The sequence below is a fragment of the Mesitornis unicolor genome, unplaced genomic scaffold, assembly GCF_000695765.1.
Source record: "Mesitornis unicolor isolate BGI_N332 unplaced genomic scaffold, ASM69576v1 Scaffold55110, whole genome shotgun sequence".
Taxonomy (NCBI): Eukaryota; Metazoa; Chordata; class Aves; order Mesitornithiformes; family Mesitornithidae; genus Mesitornis; species Mesitornis unicolor.
The window spans coordinates 484-16,208 of NW_010159978.1; the positions used below are offsets into that span (position 1 = coordinate 484).

The 15,725-nt window shown below is 40.0% G+C and overlaps 1 protein-coding gene across 1 annotated transcript; it reads right to left on the bottom strand.

The window, feature by feature from the left end:
- Positions 1–3,136: 3,136 nt before the first annotated feature.
- LOC104543617 (anoctamin-4) lies at positions 3,137–14,910 on the bottom strand (the record flags this gene model as incomplete). The annotated part of the gene is made up of 6 exons (XM_010188275.1): positions 3,137–3,328; positions 6,155–6,260; positions 9,264–9,383; positions 11,778–11,925; positions 13,600–13,752; positions 14,768–14,910. Coding segments are annotated over 6 exons (862 nt in total), but the record flags the coding sequence as incomplete, so codon positions are not given.
- Between the last annotated feature and the right edge of the window lie 815 nt (positions 14,911–15,725).

Below are 15,725 nucleotides of genomic sequence, written 5' to 3' on the forward strand. Positions count from 1 at the left end.
ATAAGTATACAACATATAGGACGGTCACCTGGAGGTTTAAACAAAACCCATTGTCAGATCAGAAAGAAGGGAATGGCATAAATTTGCTATCTAGAGACTATTAAAATTCCATTTATTATTTTTAGCCTATTATTTGTATTATGTTTTCCTAATTAATAAAATAAGTTAAAGGGGGTAATCTTTCCTGAGTGTTCTGCTGTACAGCTCTAAAGGACTCAAGGGAAATCTATTCAGCAGTGCAGAAACCTCGATGGGTTGCCTGGTCAACATTAAGCGACAGAAATGTACTCAGGATCTGCCCAGGAGGTCAGAGCCCCCTTTAGCATCACACTCAGCACAGGCTCGGTAAGCAGCCACCTCATGTTCTCATTTAGAACAGAACGGGACACAACTTCTAGCAACGTATTGCCATGAAAATTCATCACAATGTAGCTATGCTGAAAACTAGTCTCAAAAGCAATTATTATCGACTGTATTTCTGCTGCACTTTATCTATTTTGGCACATTATATTGTGGTGATTCCTCTGGAGTAGAAGTCAGTTTATATTCTACTACGTTTCAGTTAAGTTCTCAGAAGTTACTCAGATCTACATTGACAAAGCTGTATCTTACTGCAGGAGTTTGTAAAGGTTCACACTCATATGGGTGACACTGTTTTTATGCATGACTCATGCTGACTTTACTACTTAGCAAACAGTTTCTAAGCTCTTGTCATCTGCTGTTTTAGATATCAAACAGAGGGTATGCAAATGAATCCAATTGCTCACGTGAATTTGGTCAGAATGTGATTCTGCACAGCAATGCTGCCTGGGAGGGCCCAGACTGACAGTGCAGTACCTACCCGTACGTGGTGGGTGGTAAATACTAACCCCTCTGGCATGTGTGCATTGGAAGATGCCATTGCCTGATCCCCAACCCCTATTTACAGAGACAGAAATACCCCCATTTCTCCACTGCCCACATGGGATGTGTCCATAGCTGCTGTAAGCTGAAGCAAGGATGAACATGTTCACTTCCTCCTTAGGCAGGAGTATTCCCAACAACCACTAGTTGTGTTCCCCACTTAGTTTGGCACCGAGTCAACAGAGAACAGGTTAATCCCGAAATTCCTTCAGTGTTTGTGTTGTCGCATGGGACCTTCAGGCTTGGGCCAGGAGCACATGATAAATGGGAGCTGCTGTGCTATTTGACCTCTTCACGTAGGATGATGGGTCACTACTGGAGGAGGTCCCTTGCTGCGAGGAAGCAAAGTGTAGGCAGGCAGTGGCTACAGAGATGAGGGTGCGTACATTTTCTTCCTTCCCTCTCCTTTTTCAAGCCATAGAAGCCTTCATGAAAACCTACCCCTGTATGGAAATAGCACGGTTCTTCCTTGCAGTGGAAAGAAGTTAATAGATCTAATTTGGCAATATGGGGTCTTGGTGCAAGTGGTCCAGATGCCTTGTGGAGCTTGAGGCATCCATCCATAGGGTCTTGCATTGTGTGATTTGTCCAGAAGGGTAAATTCTAGCCATTATATCAAATGATTTTGAGGAGAACTTGTAGAAGCAACTTGCTGAATTTTCCTCCCACTTAAATATTTTCAAACTAGCAAGGTCACAATTCCTTAAGATTTCTGAGAATGTTATAATTTTTATGGAGGTCCAGTTCTTTGGAAAAGGGCTAAGCAAATGGATCAGCTCCAGTGTTTTGTATCTAGCTCTGTCTGCATCAGGTCATAAGCTTGCTTCCACTTGGATTTTTAGTCTTGGCTTAAAACCTTCATGTTGTGGCCCATTATGCCGCTGCATGTTCTGCAAGAAGTGCAGTGTTATCACTTTGAGGCAAGAAGTGGTAAAGCTTTCGCAACACTCAGCTATTTAAATAATGTTGCTCAATCCAACACTTATGTAGTCTTCAGACCTACAACTCCACTATTTTGTGTTAATGATCTAGGAAATTTATAATTTATTAATGATAAAGAATTTGCAAAAGGATAGAGATGGGCCCATTTCACCCAAACCTAATTCAGCAGCCTGTGTAGAGTTGCTCTGCATGAAAGATTTCAAGCTATTGCATACTACAGTCTGTTGTTTTATTTTTCCCCTCCACCCTGTGGGAAGGATAATGGAAGGATGAATAAATAAAATGTCACAATTGTAGAGATTCTGGATGACTGTCTTCTTTTGTTTTGCTGACCTTGTTCATCTGTTGTTTTTTATTTTGTTTTACTTATGCAAATAGGTCTTTAAGACACAGTCTGTCTTCTGTTACGTGTATCATACGCCCTAACCTCTGACGAGGCCTCAATATGATCTTGCAATACAAATACATGGACAGCTCTGGGCAACGTGCCCTAGCTGGATTTGTTTCCTTCAGAGACCAGACAGTCCTATAGCTGAAAAGGCACTGTTCAAATCTTTAAAACATATTACCAAATTTTCACAGTATCATTTCCAAATAAATGACCCTACAGTTAGATACCTCTGGCCACAGTTAGATGCTTGGCCATCTACCATCACTTTCGCACACCTGATTTTCTCAGCATTGTTAAGCCAGTGTATTAGATTAATGATCAAGCATCTCCTCCTAAAAAATACTTCAGTGTTGCTGGAGTAATGGAAATGGTCCACGTATGTGACCTTAACTCTTGGTAAACGCAAGCTAACACAGCTTAGTCCTCTGTGGAAGAGGGCAACGTTGCCATGCACGTGCTGTAGGAGGTGGCCACACACATGGCCAAGTACTGCCATGTTGCCAATGTGCAGTCACTGGATATGAAGCAGCAACTTGGTCATGAGAAGGAGCCATAAGACCACTGAGTTCTGTAAAGCACTGTAAGATATGTAACTGCTTTGAAGTTCAGGGCCTTGGATTTAAGTCAAGGCCTGAGAGTTCCCAGAAAGAGTGCAGAGACTTAAGCATTGGTCTGATCTGCTCATGCTGACATTAGCTCTGGAGAAGACTAAGCCTTGCAAGACCTCTAATTTCAAAGGGCTTATGACAATATGCACCCCATTAAATATGGGTGCACGTGTGCTAAGTGCGCACAACATTGCTTCACTATTCTTTTCAGTGCACTCTCCACTGTAGAAAACCAGGAAAGTTTTATAAACAGAATTCCTATCTTCTTTTAAGCAGTTTCTTCCTCACCCCATCATGGCCACTCATTGTGATAAGATTTTCCGTTCTTCTTCCTTTCCTTCCGCTCTTTCTGCAGGCGTTCTAGTTCAGCTTCATACATCATTTCCTGAATCAGGTACTTTTCTCTCCTCATTCGATCTCTCAGATCTTTTGGGAGATCTGGGATTAAGTAGGAAATCAGGTGTTTTATGCAAAAGACAAGGTGCTGTGAAAACGAAAAAAGGATGAAAAATTAAAATCTTAGGAAGAACACAAGTACTTTCCTTATTTCCTGAAAACCTTCTCCTTCCAATTCACAGAAGATGATGTGTTAGATCTAAATCCACTACTAAATTTGAAGAAACCAAACCATGAAGCTTTTTCCTAATAAAAACTCCAGGCAAAGTCAGTGGTGTATGGATTGCAGCAAAGGTTATGAGCAGCTGGGTTCAAATAAAGCTTCAAAACTGTTGTATGACCTGTGTGTTCAAATCCCTGAGGTCATGATTTGCTGTAAGGTTGTTTGGACAGAGCCAGGTATTAGTGGATTGCTCTGCAGGAAGAGGAAGATCAAATGACATAATGCTTTCCTGTTGCCAGAAAACCCTTGCATCAGTATCAGAACCAACGAATTACCTATGCAAAACGAAACAGTTTTTCCTATATTGTGTTTCTCATCTAAAGACATATTCCCATTTACTAAACATCACAATTAAATACAAGGTAACTGATCCTTAGTCCCTCATGTTTTAGGCATGCCACAGCACAGCTTGAGTGTCATGGGCGAGGATTGCTTGAGTGTCCTTTTTTTTTCGTTTGATCAAAGATGCTGCCTGGAGGTTTACTCACTCCACCTGAGAGGAGGAGCAGAGAAACAGAAAAATCCTCCATCTCAGAAAGGACACTCATTCGAGATTGGAGAAATAAAGGTATTTCTTCTCCTCCAAGCAGAACCCTCCTTTGAAAGCCACCGAAAAGAAAATGTAACAAGTTTTACCATGTATTCTTCCTTTATGAGAAATAAACCTGCAATACTTCAATTGCGGTTTTTTTTACCAAATCTAAAAAAATAAAGAAAAAAAGAAAAAAGGCTGCTTCTGTCAGTTTAGCCTGGACAAATAATTCCTTTTGCAGTGGTAGGAAATACTTTTGTTTGTTTTTGAGGCAGGTCAAGATATTCAAAATAACCATACCCGCAGTGACAAAAAGATGTCTGAGCTTAGGTAGGTAGTTAATCTATGAGAAAACTGACCTTGCATCACTTATCACTTAGCGCAATCTTTTACTGCAATTGCTGTAGCAATCACAATATGCTCATTAGTGTTTCCCGTAGAGAAAGACAGTCATGGTTTCTGCTGCAATTCCCTTTTAGATATAGTTAAGGAAACCCTTTGCAGTGCCAATAAGCAGTGGCCTCTGTTGAGGGAGACAGCTATGAGCCAGCCTATGACTTCGGCTGGGGGAAAGGAAATGAAATTCTCTTGTGCAGGTATTGGGCAGGTACTAAAAGCTATTCCACAGCAAGTTGCAAATTTGGCTGTGTACTGAGACTTGAGCAGGTTCTTGCCTCAGTTATCTTTGCCTGTGTGTCATGTTGCCTTTATGCCATGCATGTATCAAGAAGCCAGGCTCTCTTTAATCTTAAAACTGCTTAGGCTGCCCTGCTGAGGCCCTTCTTGTAGTCCTTTTTGGAGACAGATACCTTCAGAACTGACAGCTCAAGAAACAAAGAGACCAAGACCAGCAGGCCTCTATCAGATCTTTCTCTCTTTCCCCTAAGTTTTCCCTCAATGTGGCAGACATGATGGAAAAGCTGATCTCCTTAGGGCCAACCTCTAATGAGTTAGGCCAGTGTAGGGGAAGGAGGCAGCCCAAACTGCAGTGCCATATTCCCCCTTTGTCTGGGAAGGGCTGAAAATGACAATCGGGGGAAATGCACTGCAGTCCTTGGGCTTCTGCTGAGCCACCAAGACACCCCTATGCAAGACATAATCTAGAAATTGTTTCCCCTTGAACTTTACTCTAGTTCAAATGCTTCTGTTCTGTGATCCAAAAGGTGCTTTGAAAGCTCAGTTCAGACTGAATTTACACAGTACTGAGAGTCAGAAATGCATTATGTGCTCATGAACATTATGCCAATAATTTAGAGTGATTACAGCTTCCATATCTGTGTTGGATGCCCTGTTGTTATGATTTCAGAGCAGAGGACTGAGTAAAATGTTTTTACAAACAATTTGTTCCCTGTTTAGCTTTTTCACAGTGTAAAAGGCATTTCAAATGTGCTGGAGAGATGCTGAGCCCCTAGTTTCTGGCAGGAATATTCAGGCACCTGAAATTCAGGCCTTAAGAGCTGCATTTTGTTTTGGAAATGATGCCATCCTATTTATCTACCTTTCTGTCTTTCTTTTTCAAAATCGGCATGGGAATACCAGTCATGTGAAGTTGGTGTTATCTTCTCTTGTTTGTCTTAAAGATTTCTGAGATACTGTCAGTAAGTATATTATGAACATAACATATTATGAACATTGGCAAAGGTATCGAATCCTTTTAATTGTCATAATCTTTGTGATGCAAATCATTGGACAAATGAATGGTATTAAAAATAAGGGTAGAAAAGCTAGATGTGTAAATACTGTAACTTAAACTATCTTTATTTTTCAGTTGTTCAGTTGTCATCTTTTCTTCACATGTTCCTTCACCCATTGCTCACACACTCAGCTGTATACCACTTCCCAGTCTAGTCAGGATACGAATGCCAGAACATAGACAGTAAATAAAAGCTTAATTTAGTTCCCCTCTTGGGAAGTCACTGTTATAGTTTTCAAAGTGTTGCATTCCCCTTTTTGTTAGAATATAATTACTAGTGACTGTTCAGAAAACAGATCTGAGTATAAAAAGTACAATATAAACAGCAGAAACTAACACAAAAAATCTAAACAGCTGCCATCATGGATCAGCCCAATGAAAACGTTTCAAAGGGAAATTAGTTTCATTTTGTTGTTTTTGTTAAAACAGAGAAACAAACACACTTGCTACCTGAGTGGTCACTGACCTCAAATACAATAATGAAAGCCAACCGTGCTGCTAAGACATGCCAGAACTGCAGTGTGTAACCATAGGGCACTGGGGAGTGAGGAGGGTCTCGGTAGTCCCTGTACCTGAAAGACAAGCAAAGTACTGCAGTTAGCAAGCTCCCTCCCTGCTGCCTGTGAGGAAGGCAAACCCAAAACCCAGTTGCTCTTGATCATTGTGTTTTCTGCACCAAAACTATCTCAGTTCAGACTGTACAAGTTACTACAACACTGCTTACTTCTTAGGCTGGGCCTGCACTATGCTTCAGATCAGGCGTGTGCTTTTGAAGCAAGTGTTGTGATCACCTCTTTTTGCCATGCTTTGCTTCACCCAAATGAAACCTAACAGTAAAATGCACTCCTGGAATGCACTTCATACTGCACCTGCTAATGGAAATTCAGTGCAAAGGACCAGACCAGTGAAGTGAAACTGCTGATGCAAATACAGAGGATGCTGGATGCTCAGCACCAGTGGTTTCACCCTGAAGCAGCTCCCTTGACAGTGCAACATGTGCCTTGCATGCACCTCCTCAGAACATGAAGCAAGGTGGGATGCTTTGCTGTTTTGAGGCCCACTTTCTTCCCACTACAAGTTCATTTTAAACCCATAAATGTCCTCAATATTGTCAGCCTGACAGCCCTCCCAAAATCCATGTAAGACTGCCTCATGGGCTCCATCTGGCTGTTGGTCAATTAGCTGGCCGTCCCCAGTATAAAGTATGACTTCATTGGAGCCAGATCTGCACCTCTTGGTATACCAACAGGGCAAGGGCTGTGTAAGAAAGAGATCTAGTGCCTTGTCTCACAGAATGTTTCTTTAAAGAATTTAGGTCTCAATAAAGTAACTAGAGATATCTATTGGGAAAGCTGGATGCAGGAAGACTGCAAAACTACATTAACAGATCATGAATCTGTTTAAGTTTCACAGTCTATAGTCCATTTCTACTTGCAGTATGTTAATTCCAAAATACTATTGCAGAAACTTAATTTAAAGGTAGTGTAAAAATTGTTTTCCTAGATGTGACAGAAAACCCATTATAAACAATACTGAAAATACTGTGGTAAATAATACACTTAAGCTTGACTTCTAGGTTAGTTTTAAGAAACTAAAGAAAACTCAGATGAGCAAAAGAAAAAAAATGTTATTTCATCTCTATGATAAACTGCATTACTCCCTGAAGGTTCACCTTCATAGATTGCAGAGGGTGCTACACATAATGAAATAAACTGTGTCTTGACATCTAAGTCAGCAACAAAGCTCTCTTAAGTTGCAGTACTTCCAGTGCACATTCTTAACACTGACATGATCTTCTCTTCTGCAAGCAGCATGCTGAATTCATAGTTTAGAATGTTTTACAATATCCTAAGCATCCTGAAAACAGAAGGCCCTGGTCCAAGTCTCACGTCAGTAGAGTATGTCCCCTTTTTGTTACTTGCTAGGAACCAAGCACTACGCATGAAGAAATGGGGAAACCTTTTATAACCAACCAGAATAGCATGGCACCATCTGAGTTCCAGATGAACAGAAGTTAACTGAATATGGCCACTGTTTTTTGTTCAGACTGCCTTCCTGGAAAAATGCCTACACTATTGCACAGTAGAACATACTATTTCCTTACTTCACTATCAATATCTGTCTTGAAGTGCAATTAAAATGATTGATGTTTTAGCAGAATTTGGGTGGGTTAAGTAGCTGATAAACTCAGCTAAAGAAAGATGTTAATTTTCTTTCAAGGGTAGATATATATATATATAACAATTCAGCGTCCCCCCAAAAAACAGATTTATCTTCTGGAGATTTATGGCACCAATTTTAATAGTGTTCTGTTTATGGGATATTGAGGGGACAACTTTTTTTATTGATGGGATTTCCACCATCGGCTTTACGTAGCAGCAGCCTCATGTCAGAACTTGGGAAAGAAAGGAATTAACAAGGGGAAAGAGAATGATCAGAATTACAAAACATTATTAAATGGTGCTGTGGCAAACAACGCAGAATGAAGTTTCTCAAAGTGGTTCTGCTCCACATAAAATGTTATCTATGGATTTCACATTGGAATGTTCTTTCTGCCAAATAAGTTGCAACAGTCTTAAATATCGGTTAGTTAAACAAAAGGATTAATGCCACCTCCCTGGTTCATTATGCTGTACCACTTAGACTTATTATTATTATTAAACATGTCAGGATATCACAAAGTATTACTGACTTCTGCTGTACCACAGAGTATATTGTGTTCTTTGGGCACTCATGAAAGGATATTTTAATTCTTCACAGTAAAAATACTGGGACTAAATGTATCTGCAGCTACCAGGACTCATGCTTGTAAACCAATGTTGCAATAAGAAAATGGTAGCTGTACTTATTGTTTGGTATTTTTGGTTAGGACCCCATTTAAGGCCTTTATGTAGATCCTTGATTCTTTGGGCCATTAAAATTAATCAGGTGCAAATTTAACATTACAGACTAATCTCAGACTGCTGTTTCTCCAATCAGTTGGCTGAGGACAAAGACATATGGATAATTAACTGCTCATTTGATTTTGGTTCAAACCCCAAGTATATGTTTATTACTAATAATTACAGCTGTAAGCAATGACATTCAGCAATTAGGAAGTGCTGGATTTGAGGTTTCATAAAGGCTGTTTAGGACAGACCCTGTTTATGCCTGGCAGAGCTGTGAAATAACTCAGTGTGGTCACTACTGTGCAACCTTGACTTCCTTGTGCATGTGCTATGCTATAATCTGATTACAGTTTCATCTCACTGGTACCTAAGTAATCAGTCACCTATTATTGGCCCTTTGATACCATATTTCTACACAATTGTTTTGTCTGATTCAAGTCATGACACCATAGAAGTCCTGCATTAGGAACACCTGCCAGATATCCACTTTTTGGCTTCTCCTGTACCTAAGGAAGGAATCATGCAGGCAACAGCCAACCTGTACCATGAGCATGTCCCTGAATAGCACAGTTAATTATTTCCATTATGGTGCTTTAAATTCTGAAATCAGTTCTAACACAAAATTTATCCTGATGCTTCTCCTTTGCAACATCTTAAAGCAGAGAGGTATTTTGATCAGATACTTACCTGCAATATTTTAATGGCGAACCAGAAAATTCACTTCCATTTGATGTTGGCTCTGACCGGTTTTCAAAGTCAGACACCAGAAATACCGATAAACTTGCATTGACATAGCCAACCATACACCTAGAGGGGAAAAAATCCTGTGGTCAGGACACAGCAACATTTTCCCATTAACTGTTGCACCCAGGAGGATTTGCTGGGTATGATGAATTCAGCAGTAAAACTGTGATGCTTATTAATATTTGAAAGGGATGTTGAGGCAATATAAAATAAATGCTCAAGTAGGTCAGATGGACAATAAAAGTGAAGCAATGGTAGATTTCTATGGGAGAAGAAATGGTAAAGACTGGAACTGGTTACTTTTGAAAAGTCACCTAAAATGTGACACAATAGAGGTAGAGAAAATAATGAGTAGCACTAGAAAGATAATCAGAATATTGCCACTGTTACCCTCATGGTACTGGCACAAAGGGACATTAAATCAGATGGAAATGCAGAACACTTAAAATAAGTTGCAAAATGTCCAGTTAATTAGAGGAACTTAGTACTAAAAGATCCCACAGTGGCTGAGCACTGGGAGGGTCAGGCAGAGTTTGGACGATGCTGAGTAGGAGAACATACGTTGCCTGACGAAAGGCTGTGGGAGTCATTGCAAGATTGGTGTTGATATGGCTGAGGAGAGATATGGCAAGTTCCCTGTGCTGCACACTCTGTACTGCCCAAGCACAGGAAAGTCTAGGCACATTGCTCAGTTTCATGCAGAGTATAATGCACAGCAAGGGTTGGGTTTTTTTAAACTATGGATTTTACAGTCTTTGAGAAATTACATTTAAACACCATCTGGCTTTGTCTCAAAATCTCCATATTGATTGGATTTGGAACTTCATTTAATTACAATATTTTTCTAGTATCACTGGGTGTCATATGGATCTAATAGCTACAGATGTTTTTTGAACAAAAAAAGCACCTCTCTCATTTAAGTGATTCAATAGCAATGTTCCTGACTCCTTTATTTGAGAAAATTCGTTATTCCTGCGGATTTTTAATAGCTTCCTGCTTTTGTAACAGTACTTATTAATAACAATAAGCAGAATACTGACATAAATAGGTTTTATGCAAGTTGGCTCCTTCAAAGGATTACTGTCTGATGATTTCATCTAGAAATTCACTCAGAAAAGCAGAAGTGTGAAAACTGTACAAGAGGTTTGTGAAAAGATAAGAGCCTCCTCTGTGAGCCAAGCTACTTCTCTTATGCAGAATTTGTTTCAAACCCAGTGAGTCATATTTGAGTGTTCATTAAAATAAAATTTCTAAAGGTGTTATTTTTTCATGCACAGTGGTCCTGAGAAAATCAGTATCAAGGAAAGTTGCTGATGGTGCCTCAATGTCCTATGGATCTTCATAATGGCAGAAGCAGAGGCACATGCTCAGGAACAACTGGCACCACACCAAACCTTTTACCTGTGAAGGGACTTTAATTCTTCATGAAAATAAATGGAACATTTCCTCTGGCACCGACTAAAATGCCAAACTCCTTGCAGGACAGCAAGTTAGCAGTGCTGCTAATCAGGAGCTGCTGCACCAGCTGCCCTTCTTCCATCAGTGTGATTAAACAGTATTGACAACCAAAAGACAGCAAAAAGGCAGCAACAGAACTCTCTGTCTGTAGCAGGGAAGAAAAATCAATCTGCCATATGTCTAATAGCAGAATGTAAGCTCTCTGTCACTGTCTACTCTTTAGCTTGAGTTTCTTTGAACAGTAGGGTCCTTGCTAATGGAGCTGCTAGGACATAATCTGCAAACTCTGTCTATTTGTGTTCACTGGATTCAATGACCTTCCCCAAGTCCAACAGCCTAGATTTTACAAGTTGCCATGTAGCAGCTATACTTGTACTTGCTGGTAGTGTGCACCCGCTAATACAATCTCAGTGTTTAGCAACACTAAAAGAAAATCCACTTAGGCACCAGGGATTCAGTTCACAAATGTCTCCTGAAAGGTTTAATCTAAGGCCTCTAGTTTTAGAAGAAAAACAAATTACTTTACTCTGTAAGTGTATCTTGATTTATTAGTTGGGAATTGCTTCCTCTTGTTAGAGTCTGCTTTTTTTTGAGCAATATATGCTGAATACTACATCAGGAAAAAAAGCCTAGTGAATACGTTTAAAATGCTCATGAAATCCGTAACTGATAAATATCAGCATCTCTTCAGAAGGAAAAGAGGGTTATATCCATGTACACCAGCTGGAAAGTGCAGCTTGTGCAGCATACTGTTATGCACCCCAAACCTCTGTAACAGCTCTGCAATGTTTTCCTTGCATAAACGTCATAAATTACAGTCACTCAGCAACCCATTCTGTGAATATGCAAATCATCAATAGCTATGGCTGATATCTGTTATCTAAGCACAAGCCACAAATTTGGGTTAGTGGAATCAGAACATACACAGAAAGTGCTGCTGTAACTATTCAAGTAGTAAGCAATTTTCGTGAGCATCTGTTTTCTCAAAGAAAACCTTACTTTTGTCCAGCTTCTCCTTGGCCAGCACAAGGTCCATATTTGTAAGCATAAACAAGGCGAGGGATGAAATCTGATGTCACAGCTATAACAAATGCATTTGTGATAACAGAAAGAATTCCAATGCCTTCCAGGATCCCGTACCAGATTCCTGTTCAACAAGGAGAGTATGTTAGTTCCAGGAAAAACAAGGACCAAAGAGCCTGAGATACTTCATGCTCTGAAGCAGTTGTCCCCACCACCCTAGGTCTTCTTATGTAGTTTCTCTCCAAGAGTCACTGAGTAAAACTTAAATTTTGTTATTCAACAGCAGAACCTTCGTGGATCAGATTTCTGGTCCCACTGAGTGGGAATTATGCTTACCCTGCAAATAATCTCAAGGAAGCCACAAAAATGACCATGGAGACTTTGGCTCTGCCAAGCCATGTAACCATGTGGGCAGTTTTAAGAAGTTCTGTAAATCTCCCTGCTTATGATGATGGCTACCAAGCCTTTGAGGAGGGTTTGCCAGGTCAGCCATGAATATGTGCAATACATGATCTACCTGTCACAGGGGCCTTGTGTGTAACTTGTGCACAGCTGGTCAGAGTGTACCTATAGGCATCAAAATCTTCACAGTATGCTAATGCTATACAATGGCACACAGCCCCTAGGCAACACCTGGGGTTTCTGGCCTATCCTCAACCATCTGACAGATCTTGTGGTAGAGACACACAGCAACTCTGGTCATGAGGACCATCACCGAGAACCACACCAAAGGAAGGTTAGATATATCCGTTGATTTTAATGAGGCATCAAGCTGTTCCTGAAAACTTCACTGAATAGGGATTGAATGCAACCAATTTTGAGAAATCAATTTTTCTGTGCTTTTATTATTCACGTTATAGAACTGTTTATTCAGGAACTGTCTCTGCAGTGTACGCTGCATACTGGCTGATGTCCAGGCTTGTACCTAAACTCATATATTCACATTGCTCACATACAAAGCTTTACACAGACACAGACTTCAGGTACATGGTAGACCATTCTGAGAGCACAAAGCCTGAGCTTCTGATATGTCATGGTGTGGGCTACTGTTTCTTGCAATGCAGATGGGCAGCGAGGTATCCTATTTACTCCTCCAAAGACACCAGGGACTCGGTGTTGGGCAGAAGACTTTGTTTTACAGAGTCCTTCCTAAAGGTGTTCTGCTTTTACACGCCGCAAGGACAGAAGAGATTTGTAGTCAAAATATGTTTGGAGAGCCCTTGCAGTAGTGTGTAGCTGGGTGACCTCAAAGTCATGTGAATGCTGTGTTTAGCAATGTAGGTGTGCCTCACCGGGAGCAAGTTGTCTCTTGGGATTCAGACCCACCCTGTCTGACCCATCAAGGACCCAGTGAGTATAGCTGCTTAGTCACAGGGGAGCTTGGTTTTGGCCAGTTAAATATAAAACACAAAGGTCCCTTACAGGATAGTGGCCACTTTAACTTTACTTTCATGTTTCAGCTGCCCTGTCTGGTTGTTACATCCCAACTGAGCAGCAGCATGTGTTCACACAGTGTGTCTGCCACAAGGAAAAATCTGCAGAGAACACTGATCACTTCGTTAAAACATCCTGGCTGTTAAGTCACCCAGAAAATCATTAAAGGCATTTTCCAATATAGGCAATCGATTGCATAAGTAGATTGCCTTCAGGTAACTGAAGCTTTTTAGAACAATCAAATTGTGTGTTGTTAATGGGGAAGATGACTGAAAATACCTTAATCTGCTCCTACTTGAAGTGGTCAATGCTTTGCCTTAAAAATAACACACATATATAACAAACACACATACAAAATGCTCACCTATATCTTTGGCTCTTGAAGCTAAAGGTCTTCTCCACTGGGTAACAAATTTGTATGCATCAAGCCGAATTTCAATAATATTGTTAAGTAAGGCCAGAAGTGGTGCCAGTGGAAAAGCTGCCACAAAAATGGTTGTGAACCCAAATTGAAGAACTAGGCAAGAAAAAGGAAAGATCACAGTATAACTGTTAAGTAATAGTCCCAAAGTCTAAGATACCAAATAATATATTCAAACATTATGTATATATACACAAACATTTCTTATTAAGTCATACCGTTCAAGAGTCTAGTGACACCGGTATAGCAATTCCTTGCCAAAAGTTCAGAGCAAGCGTGACAAGAACAAATACGTATCTGTCCCTGGGATGGACAGCAACATCTAGATTTTGTTATTTGGAGCGAAGTTTGGAGGTTTACAATCTCCGTTTTTAGACAGGGACACTTTTACTCTGGCACCAACTAGGATCTCTCAATACCTGCAAAGATTAGGGGCAAACACATTCCTTTTTATAGTACAGATGGGCAGCAGTTTGAAACTTTGTATAAGTTTCTAGAGGCAGATTTTCAGACTGCCAAATTTCCCATTAATTTGAATTGTATAAGGGATAAAAGAAAAAAATAACGACATACACAGTTCAGTCACACAGAGCAAAAGGTCTTGCTCTTTAACATTTCTTTGAGCAGTTATCCTCCCCTCTCCTCTGGATAAAACAATGCCTTTTGGCAGACAAGCTACTTTGTAAATGTGAGATAGTAAATAATGGTGAATTTAAAACATAAACAAGCATCCAGGTCTGTACCACACAGTTTAACAATAAAAGCCCAAGGGAATTTCCTTTAATAAATAACAGCAAAGCTCTTCATAAATGTATGCAGGTGAAGAGGTGGGCCCCAGTTTGGAAAATGACCTTCGCCACACAGAGTCAGAATGAGAAATGTTCAATAGATGCAAGTTCAGCAAACCAGCAGTAGTGTGGTCAGCTACACTGGTTTAGTTTGGTTCTTACGAACTCATTCCCTTTCTTTACCTGACTTGTGAGGATGAAAACCATTTTGCAGCCTCTTTAGCTTCATACAGCAATAATTAAAAGAATACAGCAGCCCACATCAACAAAAAAGCAACAACATTAAAATCCAGTGAAAGAGAAAACTAAGGTCAGTGCCATACTCATTTCTAGGTATTCATCAAAGAGTCCATAAGCATTCATAGGTTGCAGGTTGTAGTCCTTTTCCCACTGTGGGAAGCTTGTTTTTCTCTGTGTGCCATACTCTTGTCGTAGTTTTCTCCTGGTCCACCAGTTTTGAATTAGCCTACATTTTCAAATAAATTGAAGAAACAAGGTAAATAATATTAGTGGCTATTAATCACAAAATTGGAAGAAGCTAAGTGTGCACAACATACCTTGCAAAATTCCTTTCCCAATGCACAGGAAAACAGAGTGTTAGTAATACATGTGACTGATGACACGGCACAATAAATATGAAACGAGATATGACTGATGGGCTGTAATCCAGGCCTCGATGTTGTTAAAATGGTGGAGGGATTTTTGACATATTTTAATTGTTTATTTACCTTCTTTTTTTATTTACCTGCTTTTTATTTACCTCCTCGTTTATTGTGAGCACTCCTTTGTGTTACTAAATATCTAAACTTCCAGCAAAATTCAGAGAGATTTCATTTTCTGATTTATGTGCGAGCAAAATGTGATCAATATGATACAATGTGGTTTTAATATGGATGAATGTTCTTCTTCGCAGAAAAATATCATCTTGAAATTGCAGTTTTCCACCTTCAAATGCAGCAATAATTTATACTTTTTTTCTTAGTTATTGCAAATGTATCTATGCAGGAGACGAGAACTGGTGCACACTTTCAGAGGTTTCAAGGTAGTGTTTGTAGGAAGCAGAAGCACCACTTAGACATGCCAGTATTTGTATTAAATTGTAACCAATAAACAATCAATGCTCTAGCGTACACCCTGTGGCCTCTCTTTGATATCTTTGAAACCTAGTTTTTAACTGTCAGGCAGAAATTTCAGAAGGCAAGCCAATGTCACATGTACAAGTGAGAAATGTGATGCAGGTGTTGGGGTTCCTGTTACCAAGGAACACCCAGTGGCACTTAT